This window comes from Oreochromis aureus, linkage group 3 (genome assembly GCF_013358895.1).
Source record: "Oreochromis aureus strain Israel breed Guangdong linkage group 3, ZZ_aureus, whole genome shotgun sequence".
Classification (NCBI taxonomy): domain Eukaryota; kingdom Metazoa; phylum Chordata; class Actinopteri; order Cichliformes; family Cichlidae; genus Oreochromis; species Oreochromis aureus.
Window position 1 is genome coordinate 60,747,443 of NC_052944.1, and position 19,882 is coordinate 60,767,324.

General features: G+C 39.6%; 1 protein-coding gene and 1 long non-coding RNA gene across 2 annotated transcripts; both read right to left on the reverse strand.

The window, feature by feature from the left end:
* Nucleotides 1-5,609: 5,609 nt before the first annotated feature.
* On the reverse strand, nucleotides 5,610-11,909 carry LOC116325340. The gene is made up of 3 exons (XM_031746187.2): nucleotides 11,584-11,909; nucleotides 9,755-10,099; nucleotides 5,610-6,731 (listed from the first exon to the last, which is right to left on the reverse strand). The coding sequence occupies exons 1-3, from the start codon at nucleotides 11,654-11,656 to the stop codon at nucleotides 6,529-6,531; spliced, it is 621 nt and encodes a 206-aa protein (XP_031602047.2). The 5' UTR covers nucleotides 11,657-11,909; the 3' UTR covers nucleotides 5,610-6,528.
* A 1,595-nt stretch (nucleotides 11,910-13,504) lies between these two features.
* Nucleotides 13,505-15,201, reverse strand: LOC116325338. The gene is made up of 4 exons (XR_005612459.1): nucleotides 15,143-15,201; nucleotides 14,913-15,071; nucleotides 14,719-14,809; nucleotides 13,505-13,960 (listed from the first exon to the last, which is right to left on the reverse strand). It is a non-coding gene; the product is annotated as an uncharacterized LOC116325338 (long non-coding RNA).
* Nucleotides 15,202-19,882: the final 4,681 nt, after the last annotated feature.

The window sequence follows — 19,882 nt, forward strand, 5'->3', positions numbered from 1 at the left end:
TCAAACCATTCTGATCACACTTCGTAAATGACTGCTTCCTGAAATGTTGTGTATTCTTCTGATTGGGTGTGGAAAATATGAAAGCATCCCTACGATAGTGTCATACTCCCCATACCTGTCTACCACCAGGCATGTTTTTATCTTTATGTTTGTTGCTTTCATTTTGTCCATGTTAGATACTGTCAACCGTTCTGCACCATATCTCTGTTTTGTCTAACTGGTTGAGCCAGTTGATGCAGGTTTTATCCGAGCTGGAATCAGTCCAAACAAACAGCTGAACAGATATATGTGATTCTACTGGCACGCAGAACAAAAATCAGCTGAACATAACAAGCAAAAGAATAAAACCTAAGAAATCAGCATTGCTGGCTTTCTCAAATTGTAACTTTCTAGCAAGAGACAAGACAAGAGATGATTTAATTATCATTATTTCAGAATAAGTATGATTTTTCAACCTAAACATGTTTAAATTGTGACTCTAGAACCAATTGAGTGAACCAGGACGATGTTTTAACAAAGAACAGAGTTCAGAGTTCTTCCTCTTTAACTGAAGGATCAGATATATCACAGGTGGCTGCTTTTTGCTTTAACTGTGTTTTTCTTTTCTTTTATATATAAAACAACAAAACAAAAACATTTTAACTCAGTTTATTATCTTTATGTCTCCTAAATGTCCTTGTGGTTATGCCAGATAGGTGAGAATTCCAAGGAATTGGCTATATATATATATGTGCCCTTATCTTAAACAGGTCACTTGCAGCCCAGTGGATGTTAAAAACCCAAGTTCCTGATAGCCTCTGCTGTTGTTTTAAAAAGTGCTTAATAAAGGGCAAGGCATGGTATTCGATTCAAAATTCAAGAAGATAAAAAAGAACAAAAACATAGGATTCCTTATAAATAATCACCCAGTAGGAAAAAAATAAGTTAATTAGTAAAACAAAAATTAGCAATAGAGTATAACGTGTGATTGTAACAGTAGCAGAGTGCAAACAAAGCGTTGTAGTTTTAAGAGGCCACCATTTTGGCAGAGGCTGCTTTTTAGCTTTAATGGTGTGTCAGTGGAAAGTCCTGAAACGCCTTTCTGAGGGGAGCAGGTATTATCAGTAATAATACCGGCACTACCACCTAGACCACTGTTGTCTTCAACAGGAAGCTTTTATGGGTCAATGATGACTGTTTTCTGCAGTCCTTTCGACATCTGTTTGCCTTGTGTTGCTGTTTACTTCAGCTGTCATACCATACCAAAGCTGTGATGCAAGTGAGTACACGGTCTGCAGTATATCGGTAAAAGCTGAGGATGTGTTGTAACAGTCCGATTCTCCCCAGGGTAAATAAAAGTAGAGGTGTTGTGCTTTGCAGATGTCAGCAGAGGTGTGATTAGACCAGGGGAGGGCCTTTGTGATGTTGGAGCTCTCACCAGAGTTATGAAGCTGAGGGTTCCTTCCACAGTTTTGCTGTCCGTTCAGTGGACTCTTGGTCAGGAAGTTATGAATGGAAGATGCTATATTATGTAAAAAATTCTGTGTTTGTTGTCCTTGAAGACTTCAGGTCACAGAGTGTTTGTCTCATTATAAAGACAAAGGCAAATGTATACATTTCTGTTCTTCTGTTAAAACATTGATAAAAAATGAGAATGTAACTTTAGGACAGTAAAATTAAAACAATGCACAAACATAAAGTACTAAAGAAAGAAGTTTAAAGATCTTGTTTTTATGAATTACAAACAAGACAATGTTGAGCATCAGTTAAAATCTCTTTTCCTGTTTCATTCCTATCAAGAGTTCACAATTACAGTAGCTTGCAAAAGTATTCGGCCCCTTTGAACTTTTCCACATTTTGTCACATTACAGCCACAAACATGAACCAGTTTTATTGGAATTCCACGTGAAAGACCAATACAAAGTGGTGAACATGTGAGAAGTGGAACGAAAATCATACATGATTCCAAACATTTTTTACAAATAAATAACTGAAAAGTGGGGTGTGCGTAATTATTCAGCCCCCTGAGTCAATCCTTTGTAGAACCACCTTTTGCTGCAATTACAGCTGCCAGTCTTTTAGGGTATGTCTCTACCAGCTTTGCACATCTAGAGACTGAAATTCTTGCCCATTCTTCTTTGCAAAACAGCTCCAGCTCAGTCAGATTAGATGGACAGCGTTTGTGAACAGCAGTTTTCAGATCTTGCCACAGATTCTCGATTGGATTTAGACACCAGACAGGTCAGGGATAAAGTTATTGAGAAATTTAAAGCAGGCTTAGGCTACAAAAAGATTTCCCAAGCCTTGAACATCCCACGGAGCACTGTTCAAGCCATCATTCAGAAATGGAAGGAGTATGGCACAACTGTAAACCTACCAAGACAAGGCCGTCCACCTAAACTCACAGGCCGAACAAGGAGAACGCTGATCAGAAATGCAGACAAGAGGCCCATGGTGACTCTGGACGAGCTGCAGAGATCTACAGCTCAGGTGGGGGAATCTGTCCATAGGACAACTATTAGTCGTGCACTGCGCAAAGTTGGCCTTTATGGAAGAGTGGCAAGAAGAAAGCCATTGTTAACAGAAAACCATAAGAAGTCCCGTTTGCAGTTTGCCACAAGCCATGTGGGGGACACAGCAAACATGTGGAAGAAGGTGCTCTGGTCAGATGAGACCAAAATGGAACTTGTCTTGGTAGGTTTACAGTTGTGCCATACTCCTTCCATTTCTGAATGATGGCTTGAACAGTGCTCTGTGGGATGTTCAAGGCTTGGGAAATCTTTTTGTAGCCTAAGCCTGCTTTAAATTTCTCAATAACTTTATCCCTGACCTGTCTGGTGTCTAAATCCAATCGAGAATCTGTGGCAAGATCTGAAAACTGCTGTTCACAAACGCTGTCCATCTAATCTGACTGAGCTGGAGCTGTTTTGCAAAGAAGAATGGGCAAGGATTTCAGTCTCTAGATGTGCAAAGCTGGTAGAGACATACCCTAAAAGACTGGCAGCTGTAATTGCAGCAAAAGGTGGTTCTACAAAGTATTGACTCGGGGGGCTGAATAATTACGCACACCCCACTTTTCAGTTATTTATTTGTAAAAAATGTTTGGAATCATGTATGATTTTCGTTCCACTTCTCACGTGTACACCACTTTGTATTGGTCTTTCACGTGGAATTCCAATAAATTTGATTCATGTTTGTGGCTGTAATGTGACAAAATGTGGAAAAGTTCAAAGGGGCCGAATACTTTTGCAAGCCACTGTAACTGAAACTAGAGATACTTGTTTCTGACATGTTGAAGTAAAATTGTAAAAACAACATGATGAATTGTATATTAGGTGTCTAATTAGTATTAGTATTTGGTGTGGCCACGTCTGCAGCCTGCCCCCTCCTTGGACACAAGCATTTCACTGTATGTTGTACTTTTATGACTGTGTATGTGACGAATAAAATTTGAACTTGAAAATTTGAACTTGAAGTAGACTGGATGAATGTTTACTGATGAGACAGGTAACAAAGGTCATAGGTGTGTACTTCTTCCCACTTCTTTTCAAAACTTAAACAAAAGCAATAGGTGGAGCGTTACTGAAGTGTCTTAAACACTGTTGTTCTGAAGAGATCTTGCAAAACTGGAACTGATTTTCTGAGTTGCATTCCTGTTTTTCAGTTAAGCCTGTTTGAGCACCACTCAGCATCAGTTTGGTTTCTGGTCAGACAACTTAAGCAGTGACGGTTTATAGATGAATGTGCCTAATTTGTTAGTCAAACATCATTATGGTGCATATGTCATACTTCCTGGTCCTGTATCTCGGAGCCAGCTGGGATGTGACATAGATGTAAAGTGTTACCTAAGGCTTGCCCGGCTTAGTCGCCCTTATCGAATTCACAGTATGATCACTTTTCACCTACGTACAAGAATTGCCTCCGAATTCATGCTATTTAAGATAAGATAAGATACGATAAGTCTTTATTGTCATTGCACAGTTATACATAGTACAATAGTACAATGAAATTGGAAAACTGTCCCACGTCGGCACTGTACAACACAACACAGTAACCTAATTTTGGTTATGAAAAGAAGAGGACGCAGTCTCGATGTTATAATTTCCATTATAGCTTTAGGAAACAGACTGTTCTATTCTATTAAAGTGCAAGACTTCACAGCTTTAAATGTTCATTTGAGATATGACCTGTTGCAAGTTCCTGTTTTATAGTTTAGTGAGATGCTCGCTTCTGCTCTGTCAGCATACCTCATACACCTGTTAAGTTCATGTTGTTTGGTGCAACTGGAAAGGTTGATAAGGAAGTATGTCTATGTATGGTATGGCTGAAAACACACACACATGCATCCACACACACACACACTGAATACAGATAATGATGTTGCTCAGATATGCCTGCTTAAGACTGTCATGTGTATTTGTAATTGCATATTCATGTATGATCGCTTGTTGACAATAACAGGGAGTCAGTCGAAGTTGGCTAAGGACAGGTGAAGGAAGGAAGGTGAACTTGGCCTTGACTGACTTCCCTCGTGGCCCACAAGACAAAGAGCTCTGACTTGTGTCTTGTTTTTGCCGTGCAGTTGGTGGTCTTGTGTTCCAGTGGGGTTTTGTACTTTAATAAACCCAACAAGGTGATTTCCTGAGGTCAGATGGCCCAGGATGTGAGTGGGCATTAACTGGGCGTCTGGGAAGGGATCTCAGAACTGGATTATAGATAGCAGAGAGTTGGTTCTGTCTCTTTGATATACTCTCCAATGGACCAAGGTGTAATGTCACATCATTTTAACAACTGTGGTCCGTGTGTTGGGACAAAACTTGGCCCGCAGATCTGTGTGTACACTGTCACAGACACTATGTTTTCTAATTCCTATGTACCTTGCACTGGCCTTCACACTTGCATCCTCTTACTGAGCCCTCTCGTGACAATTTTACATCTAATTTACATTCAAGTTTGCAAGTTTAAATCAAATCCTTCTTCCTGTAAATGCAACACAATTTTGCAGCCAATCAGGACACAGTAACTTAGCTTGTAACTAAAACAGGGAATACGAACTAAAAACAAAATTTACGAACCCTGACAGTTTCTGTTTATATGACCGTGACTGGCTCACTGATGGCTAATAATTTTTTTTTTTTAATAAATTGCTGGTTGTTTTCCAGTGTGATGTTTTCCATATACATATATCTATTTTTAAGTGAAGTTTCTGTTTATATGACTGTGACTGGCTCACTGATGGCTAATAATTTTTTTTTTTTTTAATAAATTGCTGGTTGTTTTCCAGTGTGATGTTTTCCATATACATATATCTATTTTTAAGTGAACACAATATTTTAACATATAGATATTTAGAAGTAATCCTTGAAAGTTGCATGAAGTATTTTAACATGCTGCCAATAAAAGACTCAATGAAAACCTGTTCAATCCAGGCAGTTTTAAACCAAAACTCTAGACCTGGTCAGGAACAAGTTATATTAAGTGTTCAGCGTAACTTACAATGATGATTTATCCAGGTAAACAGAGAGCCACGTTTCTACCTTGCTACACCATTGATCCGAGTTCGTTGTACACCCCTCCGCTCTAATTACACTCCCTGCAATTAAAAAACGAAACACTCAAAATAACAAAAATTCTTCTTGATAGTTTGTGTTTTTATTTATTACATGTCAGCACGACTCCAGTCCAGCTCGAGCTTGTACTAACAGAATATACATAGTTAAGATCAATTAAAAGGTGACAAAGTGATGCTTAAAAATGCCATTATAAAAAGAACATTAAACATGACAAGTACACTCGAAACTTTACATGTTGCTGAAAAATAAAGTGATTACATATATACATATATATATATTACACTGTGATTAACAATGCATCCGTGCCAATGACTTTGAATACATACAAAAATACAAAATATTTGTATAGAAAAATAACACAGATTAAGGCTTCACAGGTTTAAACATACAGCGCTGGTCCCTTTTACCCTTGATATCAGCAACATGTCCTCTGATAATGAACCTATTGCTGACCTTTATTTCACTAAAATAAACTTATTTTTGGTAGTAATTGATTAAAAAAACTTTAGAAGACGTAAACCACTGCCCCATGCAGGCTAGCTACAACAGTGACCTCAGTAATAAACTGACAGGTAGCAGCTTTGACAGCAGAATCTGAAGCTGAAGAACTGGACTGATGTCAGGGAAGGGGGCAGGCTGACTGGCTGTAGAGGTTATAAAAGTGAAGATCTTCAAATACTTAATAATGTGCGTAACGACCTGTATAATTTACAGGTCATGACCCATAAAGACAGTTTGCCCACACTACTTCCTTTCCTAAACTAACAAGAGAATCTGATTCCTGAGACTAACCTGAGCAGACATTTATTATTGTGGTTAAACAGAGCATTTTAAACCATCATAAATGGACAAAAACAAGATTAATGCAGCATGGATCTCTAGTAGAATCAGTTCTTACAAAGATGTTTTCATTTCTGTGGAACAGCAGGACCCACAGTCATTCAGGAGGAAAGAGGTAAGCATTCAGATCTGCTACTTAGTGCTTTTCAGGACTTTTCATACATTTTTTTAGTCTTTTGTAGATAATTACACTAGCAGGTATAGCAAAAATAAAAAAAATGATTGGCACACCAGTTATCACTGAAAGATACCCATTACTCTTTCCTCCATCCTTCTCTACTCTGACCTTCTCTTCTCGAACCTCTTCTCCTCCATTCTCAGTGTGTTCGTCCATGAAACCTGCAGAGCAGAAAGAGTGTACAGACAAAGTTAGCAGACACTCTAAAATATATCTTCAGGTCATTCAGAGGCTCTGGGCAGCACGTGGGTTAGCCTACCTTTATTCATAATAACTCTGAGTACAGCCAACCTCACTCCTACTGAAAAAACTATGATATATTTTGGCCATTGCTGGATAATGTGCTTTGGTAGTTTTGAAATAGTTTTTGAAACATCATGCTTTCATTAAAAGATCTTCTTCCAAAAAGCTTTCTTAGTCATCAAGCTGAAGTAAACCAGAACCATCCTAGAAGGAAAAGATTTTGGTAGATCCAAAATTAACTTGATCTTTTAATTTGTTTTCATTTTTGTTGGAAGCCTAACACGTAGGATAATCTGAAAAATCGGATTATTCTGATAAGAAATAAATGAATGTGCAGCTGCACCAGTAATAACTGCTGAACAACACAGGAGCGTGATCACAACGTCTTTTAGAATAAGAGCGACACAAAAACATAAATTATACAAACTCACAGTTAATTAAGCTGTGTTAAAAATAAGTGACCACAGAGAGGAAGACCAGGGCTTAATCGTCAAATACTGAATTTTGGGAATGTGTGGGTTAGAAAAAAAAGAAAAAAGAAAAACATGATACCAGAAACTGCCAAGGACATCATTTTGCCTCTACAGATGTGAATGTAAAACCACTAATGCTGCACACCAGGTTGCAGCACAACTGTTTGCACACATTTTAAAGTGAAGGCTGCTGTAACTAGAGCTAGCTAGATGTGGTTGACAAATAAATATATAGAGTACTGTATTTAGATAACAGCTGAATAATTACTGCCGGGCTGACTATGGGATGTTGAGCCAGGGGAGAGTGATGAAATGTGTGAGAACCGAACAGGTTGCTGGCTGTCCTGCACAGCAGGGGAACAGACAGACCAGCATGTGGAGAACTAATCTGAGCAAATACAGAATGAAATCCAGAGCAGATCGAAACAGCTTTCAGACCTGAGCAGGAGAGCTGAGGAGGTGAAGGTGCAGACCTAGGCAGAACAGTGTGGACTGTTCTACTTTACTATTATCACTTAGAATGTGTTTCTAATGTTTTTTAGCCACCTGTGACATCACAGCCCCTAAAACAAACCTTAAATACTCATTTGTCCAATCTACTTAAAATTGGATAGAAATTACCAATTGACCTTATTTAAGAAATAACATCTGTTACTGCTGTACTGCTTTCATTTGCCACCATGGGTCATGTTATTATCTGCCCTCTCTTGTAGACTGTCTGATCTCACCACAGCATCAATTATGGGATGTGCACGGGAACTGTAAAGGCTCTTTTAAAATGTATTGTGCTAATGTCCAATCTGGCCTTGCTGGTCTTGAGTGTAATCATCATTTGCACCTTGTTGTAAACACTTCTATTTCCAACCATAAAGGCTTGCCTTCATTGCAGAACTTGACGATGAGATTGCTGTCTCTCGTTGAGAGATGTGCCAAGGCTTCTTTTTTTTCTTTTTTAAAAACAATTGAAATAATTCTGTCATCATCTACTTTAGTCGTGGCTCAAAACACTTCACCCGTTGCCTACTGGTGGTGGTCAGAGGGCCCGGTGGTGCCAGTGTCTGGCAGCCTCGCCTCTGTCAGTGCGCTCCAGGGCGGCTGTGGCTACAATGTAGCTTGCCATCACCTGTGTGTGAATGTGTGTGTGAATGGGTGGATGACTGGATGTGTAAAGCGCTTTGGGGTCCTTAGGGACTAGTAAAGCGCTATACAAATACAGACCATTTGCCATAGTTGTTTTCTGTGGTCTTTCAGGCCTTTTGGTGTTGCTGAACTGGTCAGTATAGGGCTGCGCGATATGACAATATAAATCGGATGTCTATCGCCTTGTATCATAAGCTATCGCTTGTTTCGTGGTGTCACATAATATTGTTTACGGCAATATTTTTTCATTGTTTCGATGGTCACCTTGTGGATGCAGGCACAGAGAATACCAGCATGACCAGTTAAGATGAGGCAGAACCAGGTAGCTGCAAACAGAAGGGCCAGTCAAAACAAATGGAGGACCTTATTCCTAAAGGCAAGAGGCTACATTTGTAGCATGGACATGGTTTGGTTATGCAACATCTGACAGAAAACTGTACTATGTACTATGAAATCTGTACTAAATTTTACCGCAAAACGGTCCCCACCACAGACTCAAAGACAACAAACCTCTTCTATCACCAGAATCACGTGAAAGAGTATGGAGAGAGTTTACGGATGAGAAGCAAAAAAGAGCCGTCAGGTGCTCAAAATAAACCTTAGACTAAAACGTTAGAACAGGCTTTTCCCCGCAGCACGCCGTGTAATAAATACAAAGAAAACGGCGGCTGTTACAACTTATGTCTAAAAATGTATAGTTTCATGCATCGGTCAAAACACTCGACTCCAGGTAAAGGACGCCCAACTAAAAATACTTCACACAAGTCGAGTTGGCCGAGATTCAAAGAATTTACAGAAAAAGCACTATTTTGTGATATATATCGTTATTGGGATGAGAATTGTTTGTATTGAGATGAGATTTTGGTCATATCTCACAGCCCTAGGTCAGTACATTCATTCTTTGTAACAATGCACCAGATTTTCATCTATGTCACTCCTAAAGTTTATGCTCTCTCTCCGATTGGTTTATGTGAACTTTTAAGCCCAGTTATTGGCTCCCTCACATCTTTGTAGCATCTTTCGGACCTCCTATTTAAGGTCAAAGTGAAAAACTATAAAATACACATCGTACACTTTGAATCAAGTTTAGGAATCATGTATGAACAGCAGCACTTTCTGAACATTTAAAGCTGAAGTTAAATGCAATGTGTTGGTGTACAGATAAAAAAACAGAAAAAACAAATCTGATGAAACTTTAGATCCCCATCATGCAAAAACAAACAATGGAAGTGGGAAATAACTTAATAGCACCAACCACAACAATAACATCACATCTGCAAAATGTAAAACTTCCTATGGAAGAAACTGTAACACTTCCACAAACTCACCTGAGGCTCTGACTGTGAGGTTGATGGAGTGCTTGAACTCACTTTGGATGCCCTTAATTTTTCTGGTGTTCCCGGTTGTAATGCGACACCTATATGTTCCTGTATCCCTGATGCTGACATTCCTTAGGATCACTGAACAGTCTCCATCTTTCATTGATGGATCTCTCAGCTCCACTCGGCCTTTAAAGAAGACGTGCTGGTAGTTTTCATATAGGCGCTGGTTTCTGTAGAAGAATACATAGACATCGGACAGCTCAGGTTTGCTCCACTCCAACAGGGTGATCTCCACATCTCTGGGACCCTGACACTGAAGAATGGCATCTTCTCCAGGACTCGCAGTTACCTCTGAGTGAGAATACAGATGAAAAAAAATAACCATACAAGTAAAATTAGTATTGTAATTATTATTATTTATTTTCCAGCTCCTTCTTTTCAAAATAACCTTCAAGGCACTTTTGTGTATCCTTTATTTATCCATCCAGGTAAAAAGTCTCCCTGCGATTACATATCCATTTCAAGAGAGATGTGTTTGAGAGGGCAGCAGAAACTGCAAAGGGCACATTTCTATCAAGATATTTGAAGTGTCAAATAAGACTGTATATACTCTCTGAGTCATAAAGGCTCTTGCAAAACAGGTCATTTCTTGCTACGCCATTGCTATATAACAAGACTGCTGGCTGTTCTGAGCAGCAGGAGCTGTAGCTAAACTGAACTGAACTGAGTCCAGAGTGAAATCTGACAGTCTTCAGGCCTGAGGAGCGGAGCTGAGCAGTGCGGACACTGGATGAGAGGCTGCGGGCTTGGTGATCAGAAGCAGAAGTGGACGTGATGATAAACTTTGATTACTCTGATTTTTACAGTAAACAATGTATTTATAATGTGTTTCTTATATTTTTGTAGTCAGTGTAACAGGGTCATAAATCACATATTGTTATTACACAAAATGTATTGTAACCCCCTAACTGTTGCTGGTATAGCTGACTTTTAGGACCTGCAAGCCTGTAGTTATCTTCGTTATTAGTTAGAGCCCCTCTTCATCCTTTTTTTCTTCTTTGGTGCAACTCTATAAATGTGGGGTGCCCCTATGGCCTTTCCCCTTTTCTATAATTCCCCTGTAGGAGAGGTCTATGTCCTTTCTTTTCCGAGATTAATTATTCTTTATCCACTCTGATGTTTCTGATTGTGTGTTTTTAATTATTGTAGTAATCGTGTGTGTGTGTTAATGCTAGCATTAGCAGATAAATCCTGGTAGCTTTGAAGGTGTAGTGGGTTGAGCTAACTCTCATCCCAAGTGTTTGTACTGGGTATAGGAGCTGGAGCGGGCAAGTTGTTTACTTGGAAGTCTGTCTTTTTACCTTTCATTTTCAGGCACAATGCAGGAACACAGGGTTACATCATCTGAGCAGTCTGTTTTAAAATGTAAGCAATGAGCTGTTTAATCTGTGAAAATTAAACAGCTATTTCACAGTAAGCCGTATTAACGAGTCTTAAACACATAAATGAAATAGTGGCAGCGCACGTTAAAAGTTTAACGGTGTTAATAACGTCTTCGCTCGCTGCCTCCGTCTTGGACAGCTAACGCGGGCTTGGTGGGGCTTCTTCGACTTTCCAAGTTTGAGAGTTCATTAAAGGTGATAAATCCGACTTATGATTTTATCTGGAGTTTGCCCAACACTGTCGGAGAAACCCCGCAGTCATATATGTTAAATGTCGACTGGGCTGAGATATCGGCTGGGTTTAAAGGCACCGTTATGGCGTAGAGAGAAAGTTAGATACGTGAAATATGAGACCTGTGAGGATCCTTTAAAACAACCCCTGCTGTAACTCACCTTGATCCAAAGGAGCCGCAAAGGGCACAAAATGTAAGAAAAAAATTGCAATGTTAGCAACAACAACCCTCATAGCAAAGAGGCGGAAGCGGAGCTCAATGACGGCGACGACGTAGGCGTGGCTGTGAGGTTGGAAGGACCCCAAAAAGACTCATGAGAAAATAAACTACAGTCCACATTTAAAATGGCATTTATCTATTTACAAAACTAAATAAAATGAAAAACTTAAGAAAAAAATGGCACCACTTTAGCGGGAGGCAATTCACACTGCATACGACCGATCCCACGCAAAAAAGTTGATAAATTGTTCGGAAAATCACACACACCTTAACAGGCGGTCCGAACCTAGACCCGGAAGCTGTCCCACAAGGACCGAGCTACAAAAACAAACAAACAAACAAAACAAAAACAGAAGTATGATTTAAACATCCATATTAAACAAGCTATCTTCTTTACGGTAATTGTTTAATTGCAGATGCCAACTGGATGTGAGTTCAGGAGTTAAGCTATCCCACGTGATACCTAGTGCCACTGTCATTTTTGACCCAGCACTGATCCAATACTAAATAAATACAGGGCCATTATTTCCAGTAACAATAGTGACACATACAGTTTGAACCTTTACATGCAGCTTATGTAGGGGTCAACAAAGCATTAACTAATGTTATTAAATAAAATAGACTGGGCAGTGAACGTCTGACGTTTTTGTTGTTGTTGTTGTTGATTTTCAAATAAAATAATTAAACATGTTTCAGTGGGTTGAATAAATTATTTGAATGTCTAAACTGATGGTAGTCATATCAGTAATATATTAACATGATGCTGAAAATCCAACATGACTGAAACATTACTTTTACCACCACATGCACTACCTGATTATTCTTTCCTTCTCTGAAAAGGATTGTGACAGTGACCTCTGTGCTCAGGATCTGGGTTTGTCTCAGGGATTTCTTTCCTTCTCTCTTTGTTTCTTTTGCTGCTTGTTTTGGGACAACAGTTTTTTTTTTCATCGACTTTTATGTCTTCAAATAAGCTAGTAATGTCACAGAAGAGAATTTTACAGTAGTGCATCTGAATTACAGGGGCAGCATTCATACCAGCATGATATCAATATTTGGATTGGTCAGAGGATCCCTAAACACTGCAACTCCAGAGTGCAGACAGATGAGAGTTAGAGGGAAGTTGCAGTACACATGCAAAGATACAAACAACTGCATCAGAGAAAGCTGAGAAAAGACAGAGGTGAAAAATAATGAAGAAAGAGTGTTCTGCAAAAAGGAACGTGAAAAGCAAAAATAGAGGATTTTATGGGTAAATGATGGGACACCACAGATGTAACTGGTTGGTGTCCAAGCAGATACAACTATTTCAAAGCAGTTTTTAATACCTGACACGGTTTTCCCAGGTCTGACTCTGACCTCCACACGCAACAGTGAAACAGTTTTCTCCATAATGGAAATACTAAAGATTAAATATTGTTTCAAGCTCAACAATAACCACCTTCACATGTGTATGAGAATGGTCATGACTCCATGCAAGCACAGGTTTAAAATGCTGGCAGAACAAGCTGGTGTTCAATTCTGTGTCCGAGGGAAAAAAAAATAGGGGGAGTTGAATAAAAGAGGGGAAGAAAGTGAGCCTGTAAAACTCTAAAACAAATTGTCAAGATGTGTTGAGATGTATTATCTGTAAAATTGTTCAGTCAAGATGTGAAACAGAAAAGGGAGAAATGGGAGCTTCTCCTCATTTTATTTTTTTCTTGACTTCAAGAAATTTCCTCTAAGTGGACCTGTTTAAATTTTACGCTTGATGTATTTTGGCTATTGCCTTTACGTATAAACCAAAAGGCAACTTTAACAAATCTTATTAAAATATTGTAATAAGTTTTGAGAATAAGGACATGGACCAATGTGGAAAAATATCACATTTATTAAACAAGATTTATAAGGTCCTTAATGTTGAACATTTTTTGTAAGGAGAATTTGTACGGTAAAGCAACCACAATTAGAAATAAAAAAAGCAGTTAGAATGATTGTTGATTGATATCATGTGTACAAACAACCCTGTACATGATTGTCTTTTCTCAGTTAGTTTGTATATTGTGTTTTGTATATCAGTCTTAGGTAAATGTGGGAGAGGAGGGTCTAGTCTGGGACTCTTACTGGACGCGTTGATGAGGATTCCGACCCTGACCATAATCTCCTCACATAGTCCAACACCGTGAGCCTCTATGATCAAGAGGGAGGGTGAGCATTAGTAAGTGTCAGGGGCGTGGGTGGGTGGGGGGGTTCTGTGAAGGTTCTCAGTCATCCAGGTCATCGTAGAAGAAGTCCAGATGTTTTTCTTTCCAAGCTCCTTAGACAATTGGCCCATAATTCTGCAGTGGAAGAAAAAATAGTACATGGAGTTCAGTTGTTGTTTTTTTTACATATAAGAATCTGAAAAGTGTTTCTGCATTTGTATTCAGACCACCTGAGTCAATAATTTGTAGGCAGCATTTTGCAAGGTCAAGACGTTAAATCTGACCAAAGAACCTTCTTTGACATGTTTGCTGTCCACACTATGTGGCTTGTCAAAAACTGCAATTAGGAAATATGGATTTTATATTACATTTTGATTTGTGTGTTCAGAGTTTGTAGAATATTCAAATGTGCACTCATATAAAAAACGTGTGTGGTGTGCGCACTTGTGTGCATGCATGTGCGTCTTAAATGTCCTGCAGTGAGACATCAGCCGTGTTGGTTGAAGCCTTTTTACCAGAAAACAGGAAACTGGGCTACAGACCTGTTAGTTTCTTTCATTGTCAGGCTGGAAAAAAAACAATACAGCAAAAAAGAACACCCACTGCTAACTGTCATTTTTAAAAAAAAGCCAAATACAGGCACAAATGTGTATAGATTTCTAACAAAATGAATTAAGTTTGATAATACTTTTTTTTTTTAATGCATATTAAGCTATAGAATAGCATACTAACCACTTTTCACTATATATGTCCTTTTCTCAAATAAAGTGTATCTTCTCAAATAATAATTGCAAATAATTTGCATTAGTAAACAGTGTATTGCAGATTTTTTTCATTGTTTAATCATGGTGATTCAAGATCCACCTTCTGAATGAATGAACAGGAACTCTTACTGTGCAACTCAGAAGTGATGCTCAGTGGTCACCTCCACAATGTTATGAAAGTCCTCGGTCTGTCTCTGCTCAGCTTGGGTCGGCAGGGATGCTAGCATAGAGAGGAGGTAAGATGATATAATCAGATATTTCTAATAGAAATAAAAGAAATTGATAAAAAAAAAAAAAATCATAGAGGAGACTCGGAGTGTTACCTTTGGCTCTGCGTCGATATAAAGACACCATGAGGAGAGTGGAGATGAAGTATGGACAGAACACCAGCAGGTGACAGACAACTCTGAACACAAGGTTGAGGGAGGTGGGGTCAGGAGGCGGTGCTGAGGATGGGTGTAGGATTGTGTTTGCAGGCCTACCTGCAGAGAGAATCTCACGTGTTCAGGTGAATTTGTAGGTGAAATGGTAAAATGTGAGTGAAGCTCCTCACCTGTGACAGTGATCCAGCTGGATGGAGACTCTCCATGACCGCTGATGTCACACTTGTAGAGGCCTTCATCAGACCTGGAAACATGCTGGATGGTCATGTGACCTGTAGACTCTTTCCCAACAAGCGAGCCATCTTTATAGAAAGCAGCTGGGAGGTTGGAGGAATTCTTTTCTTCGCAGAGCAGAGTGACGTCATCTCCCTCCATCACAGGGAGGACAGGACTCTGCAGGATCACTGATCCACCTCAACACAGAGACAAACTACAGCATTTCATCCATTTACACACAGCTTCATCAACACTAGCTCCACACACTCAGCTTACCAGTGACTGTCAGGTTAACCATGTTACTGATGGGACCCTCTCTGGACTCACACCAGTAAACTCCACTGTCCCACGTGAGGACACTGCTAATGTTACAGGAAGAATCAGCTGCTGCTCCCCACTCCTCACACTCAGCTCTGATTTCTCTGCTTGTGTTTCTCCTCAGAGTCCATCCAGCAGAGCTGTCGTCCTCCTCACAGCTCAGAGAAACAAACTCTCCCCTAAACATCTGAGAGCTGCTGGGACTCACAGTCAGACGAGCTGTGACGAAAATCTGTATTAGTATAATTATATTATATTTTTCATAAACACTTAGGGCTGAAATAACATCCCTGGTGATCATTATTAACTCTGTCAAACAACAGCACCTTCATCGTGATCAAACTTTAACAGGCCTTTTGGGATGAAATTACTCATTCATATTCAAGGGGGTCGGTAAATCTTAATCTTTGAAATGTGTCGTTTATTTCAGGTTTAAAATAGGACAGAAGAAGATTACTGACCTTGGTTTGTGGTGTAGCTCAGCAGTGAGATCAGAACTAAAGAGAAATGAAACAGAGGTTGGTTTAGAGGTTTTACACAGTTTGTTAGAGCTACAGACTCATGCAGAATAAGCAGAATAAGCAGGAAGTGGTTCTCTCTGTGTTGTCTTCTACACAAACTCGATGTTTGTGATGGAGAAACAAAAGAAGTGGCATCTTTAGGCCTTTTCAAAGATGAAACATTACAGTGTACTTACAAAGCAGAAGAAATGATTTCTCCATTCTGTCTTTTGTTGATACTGACTTAACTCTTCTTTTACCAGTTCACTCACATAAACCTAGAACCTCCTCCTCCTTCCTCTGTTACAGGGTGTTAGTTTATGTGGTTTCCCCCCTCATCATTATTATGAGAAAAGATTCTTTGGTTGCAGTACATTAGGAAATACACTTTTAATATGAGGCAGTGATCAAAAGATGAAAAAGGAGAAAAAATACAGAAATGTACAAAAAGCAAACCTTTGTGGAGAGAAAGACCTCTGCTCCAAATTTTACAACCAACGACACTTTAGAAAGCACTGCAGCACACAAGATGCAGGCTTGTGGGTGACAGAAACAAGGAATGAACACGCAGGCAGCAGAAGCAGATTTAAGATGAAAAATGAATTTAGTGCTGACGTTCGAGGAGCTGCATTTGCCATCGTCAGTTAATATTACGTATTTAAATAAATCATATAAAAACTATAGCAGTAATAATAGTTTGGAATTCTTCAGCCATGGACGAGTGCAGAAAGGTGAAAGTCCAGAATGCACCAATATGAAAGAAGCTGCCAGCATGCCCAGAATAACAAAGCACAAAGTGTTGCTCTGTGTTGTCTGTTGTGTTTCGTTGTCATGTTGTAACCGGTTGTGGAGGTATTTTACAGCTCTAAATGAAAAAAACTGCAAATAGTGATGTGCGTCATTGGATCCTCCAAGTAAAACCTGAATGCAAGAATGCAAGCAGGTTAATGTTTTTCACCCTGTCACAGTCCAGGTGAACTGCTGGAAAAGTCCACTGGAAAAGTTCTCCTCTGCCTGCCCCAGGGCGGAGCTGTCTTCACCTTACCTGGAGCTAATCTGGAGCAATTTGCTACAGATATTTAAAACCAGTGTTGCCGTCTCGTCACTGCCAGTTCATCAACTAACCCACTAACCCTCAGTCTCAAATCTATCTATCTACCTTGTTCTCTTGTGCTTCAATTCTCTTGTCACGGCTCCACTCTTTGGCTCTGCTTGCTACTCCGACACCTTCTCTCCTCAAATCACCACTGACTCCATCTGCAACATAGGCCTTACCCCTCAGTTAAATCCATGTACACCTGGAGGAGTTCTGTAATACACAAACTGCCATTGTTCTTTCTCCTCAGTGCAACCACTCTCGTTGCCTAAGACGCCCTGTCCCTGCCTTAGACCTCCACACTAGTTTTCCTAGACACGAACCTCATGCCAAGCATGATTTTATTCTGTGTTCATTCTAAACATTTGCCACACTCCCCCCAAAAAAGGATTGTGTAAATCTAACTCAACCATCTCTTCACTTGGTCCAGCACTTGAGCCCAGTTTTAGTACAAGCCTCTGGTCCTTTGTGACACTCACAGGCTAAGGACTAGGAAGCACTGACTGAAAGGATAAAACAATCTGGAATAGACTGAACCGCAACCTTTTCCTTATGAAGTGGTCCCATCAAACACAGAAGGAGCGATAGAAGCCTTAAGCTAAAAAATGGCAGGTCGACACAATGGGGGACCATGACAATTTCATTTGATATTCATATACATCTCCATTTGTCACATGGACATATTTAATTCAATTCTATTTTATTTATACAGCACTAAATCACAAAAACAGTCGCCTCAAGGCGCTTTATATTTTAAAGTAGACCCTACATTAATACATACAGAGAAAAACCCAACAATCATATGACCCCTTTGAGCAAGCACTTTGGCGACAGTGGGAAGGAAAAACTCCCTTTTAACAGGAAGAAACCTCCGGTAGAACCAGGCTCAGGGAGGGGCGGGGCCATCTGCTGCGATTGGTTGGAGTGAGAGAAGGAAAACAGGATAAAGACATGCTGTGGAAGAGACAGAGATTAATATGCACCCATGCATGTGTACACACACACACACATACACAGTCACCTTGGGTTCCCTGGCAACCGTTACGGGAACTTAAGAACTTAACCCCACCTGAGAATCAAGTTAGGCTTTCAGCTGAAAATGTCATCCTGGATGACCACGGGATCTTCAAAATGTGCTGCATCCTGGATTGATGACATCAAATCCTACTTTCAACAATTCTTGAGTCCATCAAAATCAAAGTGTTAAACTTGACCAATTTCGAGGGGACACAGACTAACAAAGATGATTGGAAAGAGGTAACCCAGAAAAGACACCAAAGCATACATGAGTCTTTGGAGGTTGAGTACACATCCAGAAATGAATTTAAGAGCAGTTTATGGGATGCAGATTTTTTGAACCATGATACAAGACCAGTCTGCTGTCAACAAGACAAGTGTGTGGAGTGCCAGCAACTCATCTACATCCTCCAAACGTCACCGTAGATGAGCATCTGGTGGCTTTTAGAGGAGACTGCCCTTTCAAACAGTATATAACAAGCAAGCAATCTAAATATGACAAAAAGATATGGGCAGCATGTGATGCCATCACAAGACAAGCTTGGAAAATACATATTTATACCTGCAGACAGAGTTCCTGAAAATAACCAAGTGATGTTTGTGGTTCTGGAGATGATTGCAGACGTCAGGGGACATGAGATAATAATTTCTTCATCTCCTCAGGTTAGGAGCTGTGTCAAAACTAGAAGTCTTAATGTTCACAAAATCGTTTAACACAAAATGAACACAACATGGGGGTTAATAACATTCAAAGGCAGCAAAATGGAAAAAATGTAGAAGGCACAACATCATGATCCAACATCTTTCAAACCAAATGGAAGAAACAGAATAAGCTTAAATTTAAAAATTTTTTTTATTTAAACATCAAGTGAAAAACCACCCAATAAGTGTCATGTAGATCAGTTTCAAACGACACTGCAGTTTTCATGCTTCATGGTTCTTTAAATATCAGATAAAACAAACAACAAGTACACAAAAAACTGAGACTTGCTCCCAGGCCAGTGTTTCCTCTACTGACTGGATCCTCCTTCCCTCCATCCTCTGTGTCTCCTCCTGGTGGACCTGCAGGTGAGAAACAGGTGTGAGGTGTCAGCTGTCAGGTAGGTGATGAGTGAAGAACAGAACAGAATCCATTTCCTCTTCAAACTGCTGTCAGACACTTGCTATGTCCCAATTCAGAGGCTGCATTTGAAGGCCGATTACATCACAGCCAGGCAACGAAGGCTGTCCCAATTCAAAGACTCCTCCAAATGCGTCCTTCATTTCCGCGGATTTGAAGGATGGGTCAGGTGTGTCCTTTGTGGCCCAGTTTCCAACAATGGTGGCAGCTACTTAGTTGTAATATTACTCTTATTACTCTTTTCAATACTTTATTAGTTGAATTATTATTTATAATATTTTATAATAATATAAAAATACTTTTCAATTGTGGCAATGGGGGGGGAGTGGGCTGGCGAGTTTGAAATATTACTCTTTCTGGGTCACAAAATAAACTTTTAGCATATTTTCAGGTGAGAATGTAGCTGTGTAAACTTCAAATATCTGTTCGGTTTATCAAGACAGCCGGCGAGAACAGCGAGTTCCCGGCACATCGTATTCAAACCCCCCCACGGTCTTTCGAAAACCCAGGTTAAACATGATACATAAGTCACTTAGATAACTTAAAAATGTTATTATTAGGCTTTTTCTGTGGTTTATTTGTTCCTGACTAAATCAGTTTGGCTGAGATTAAAGTTATAGTTTTCACACAGTTGATTAAAACG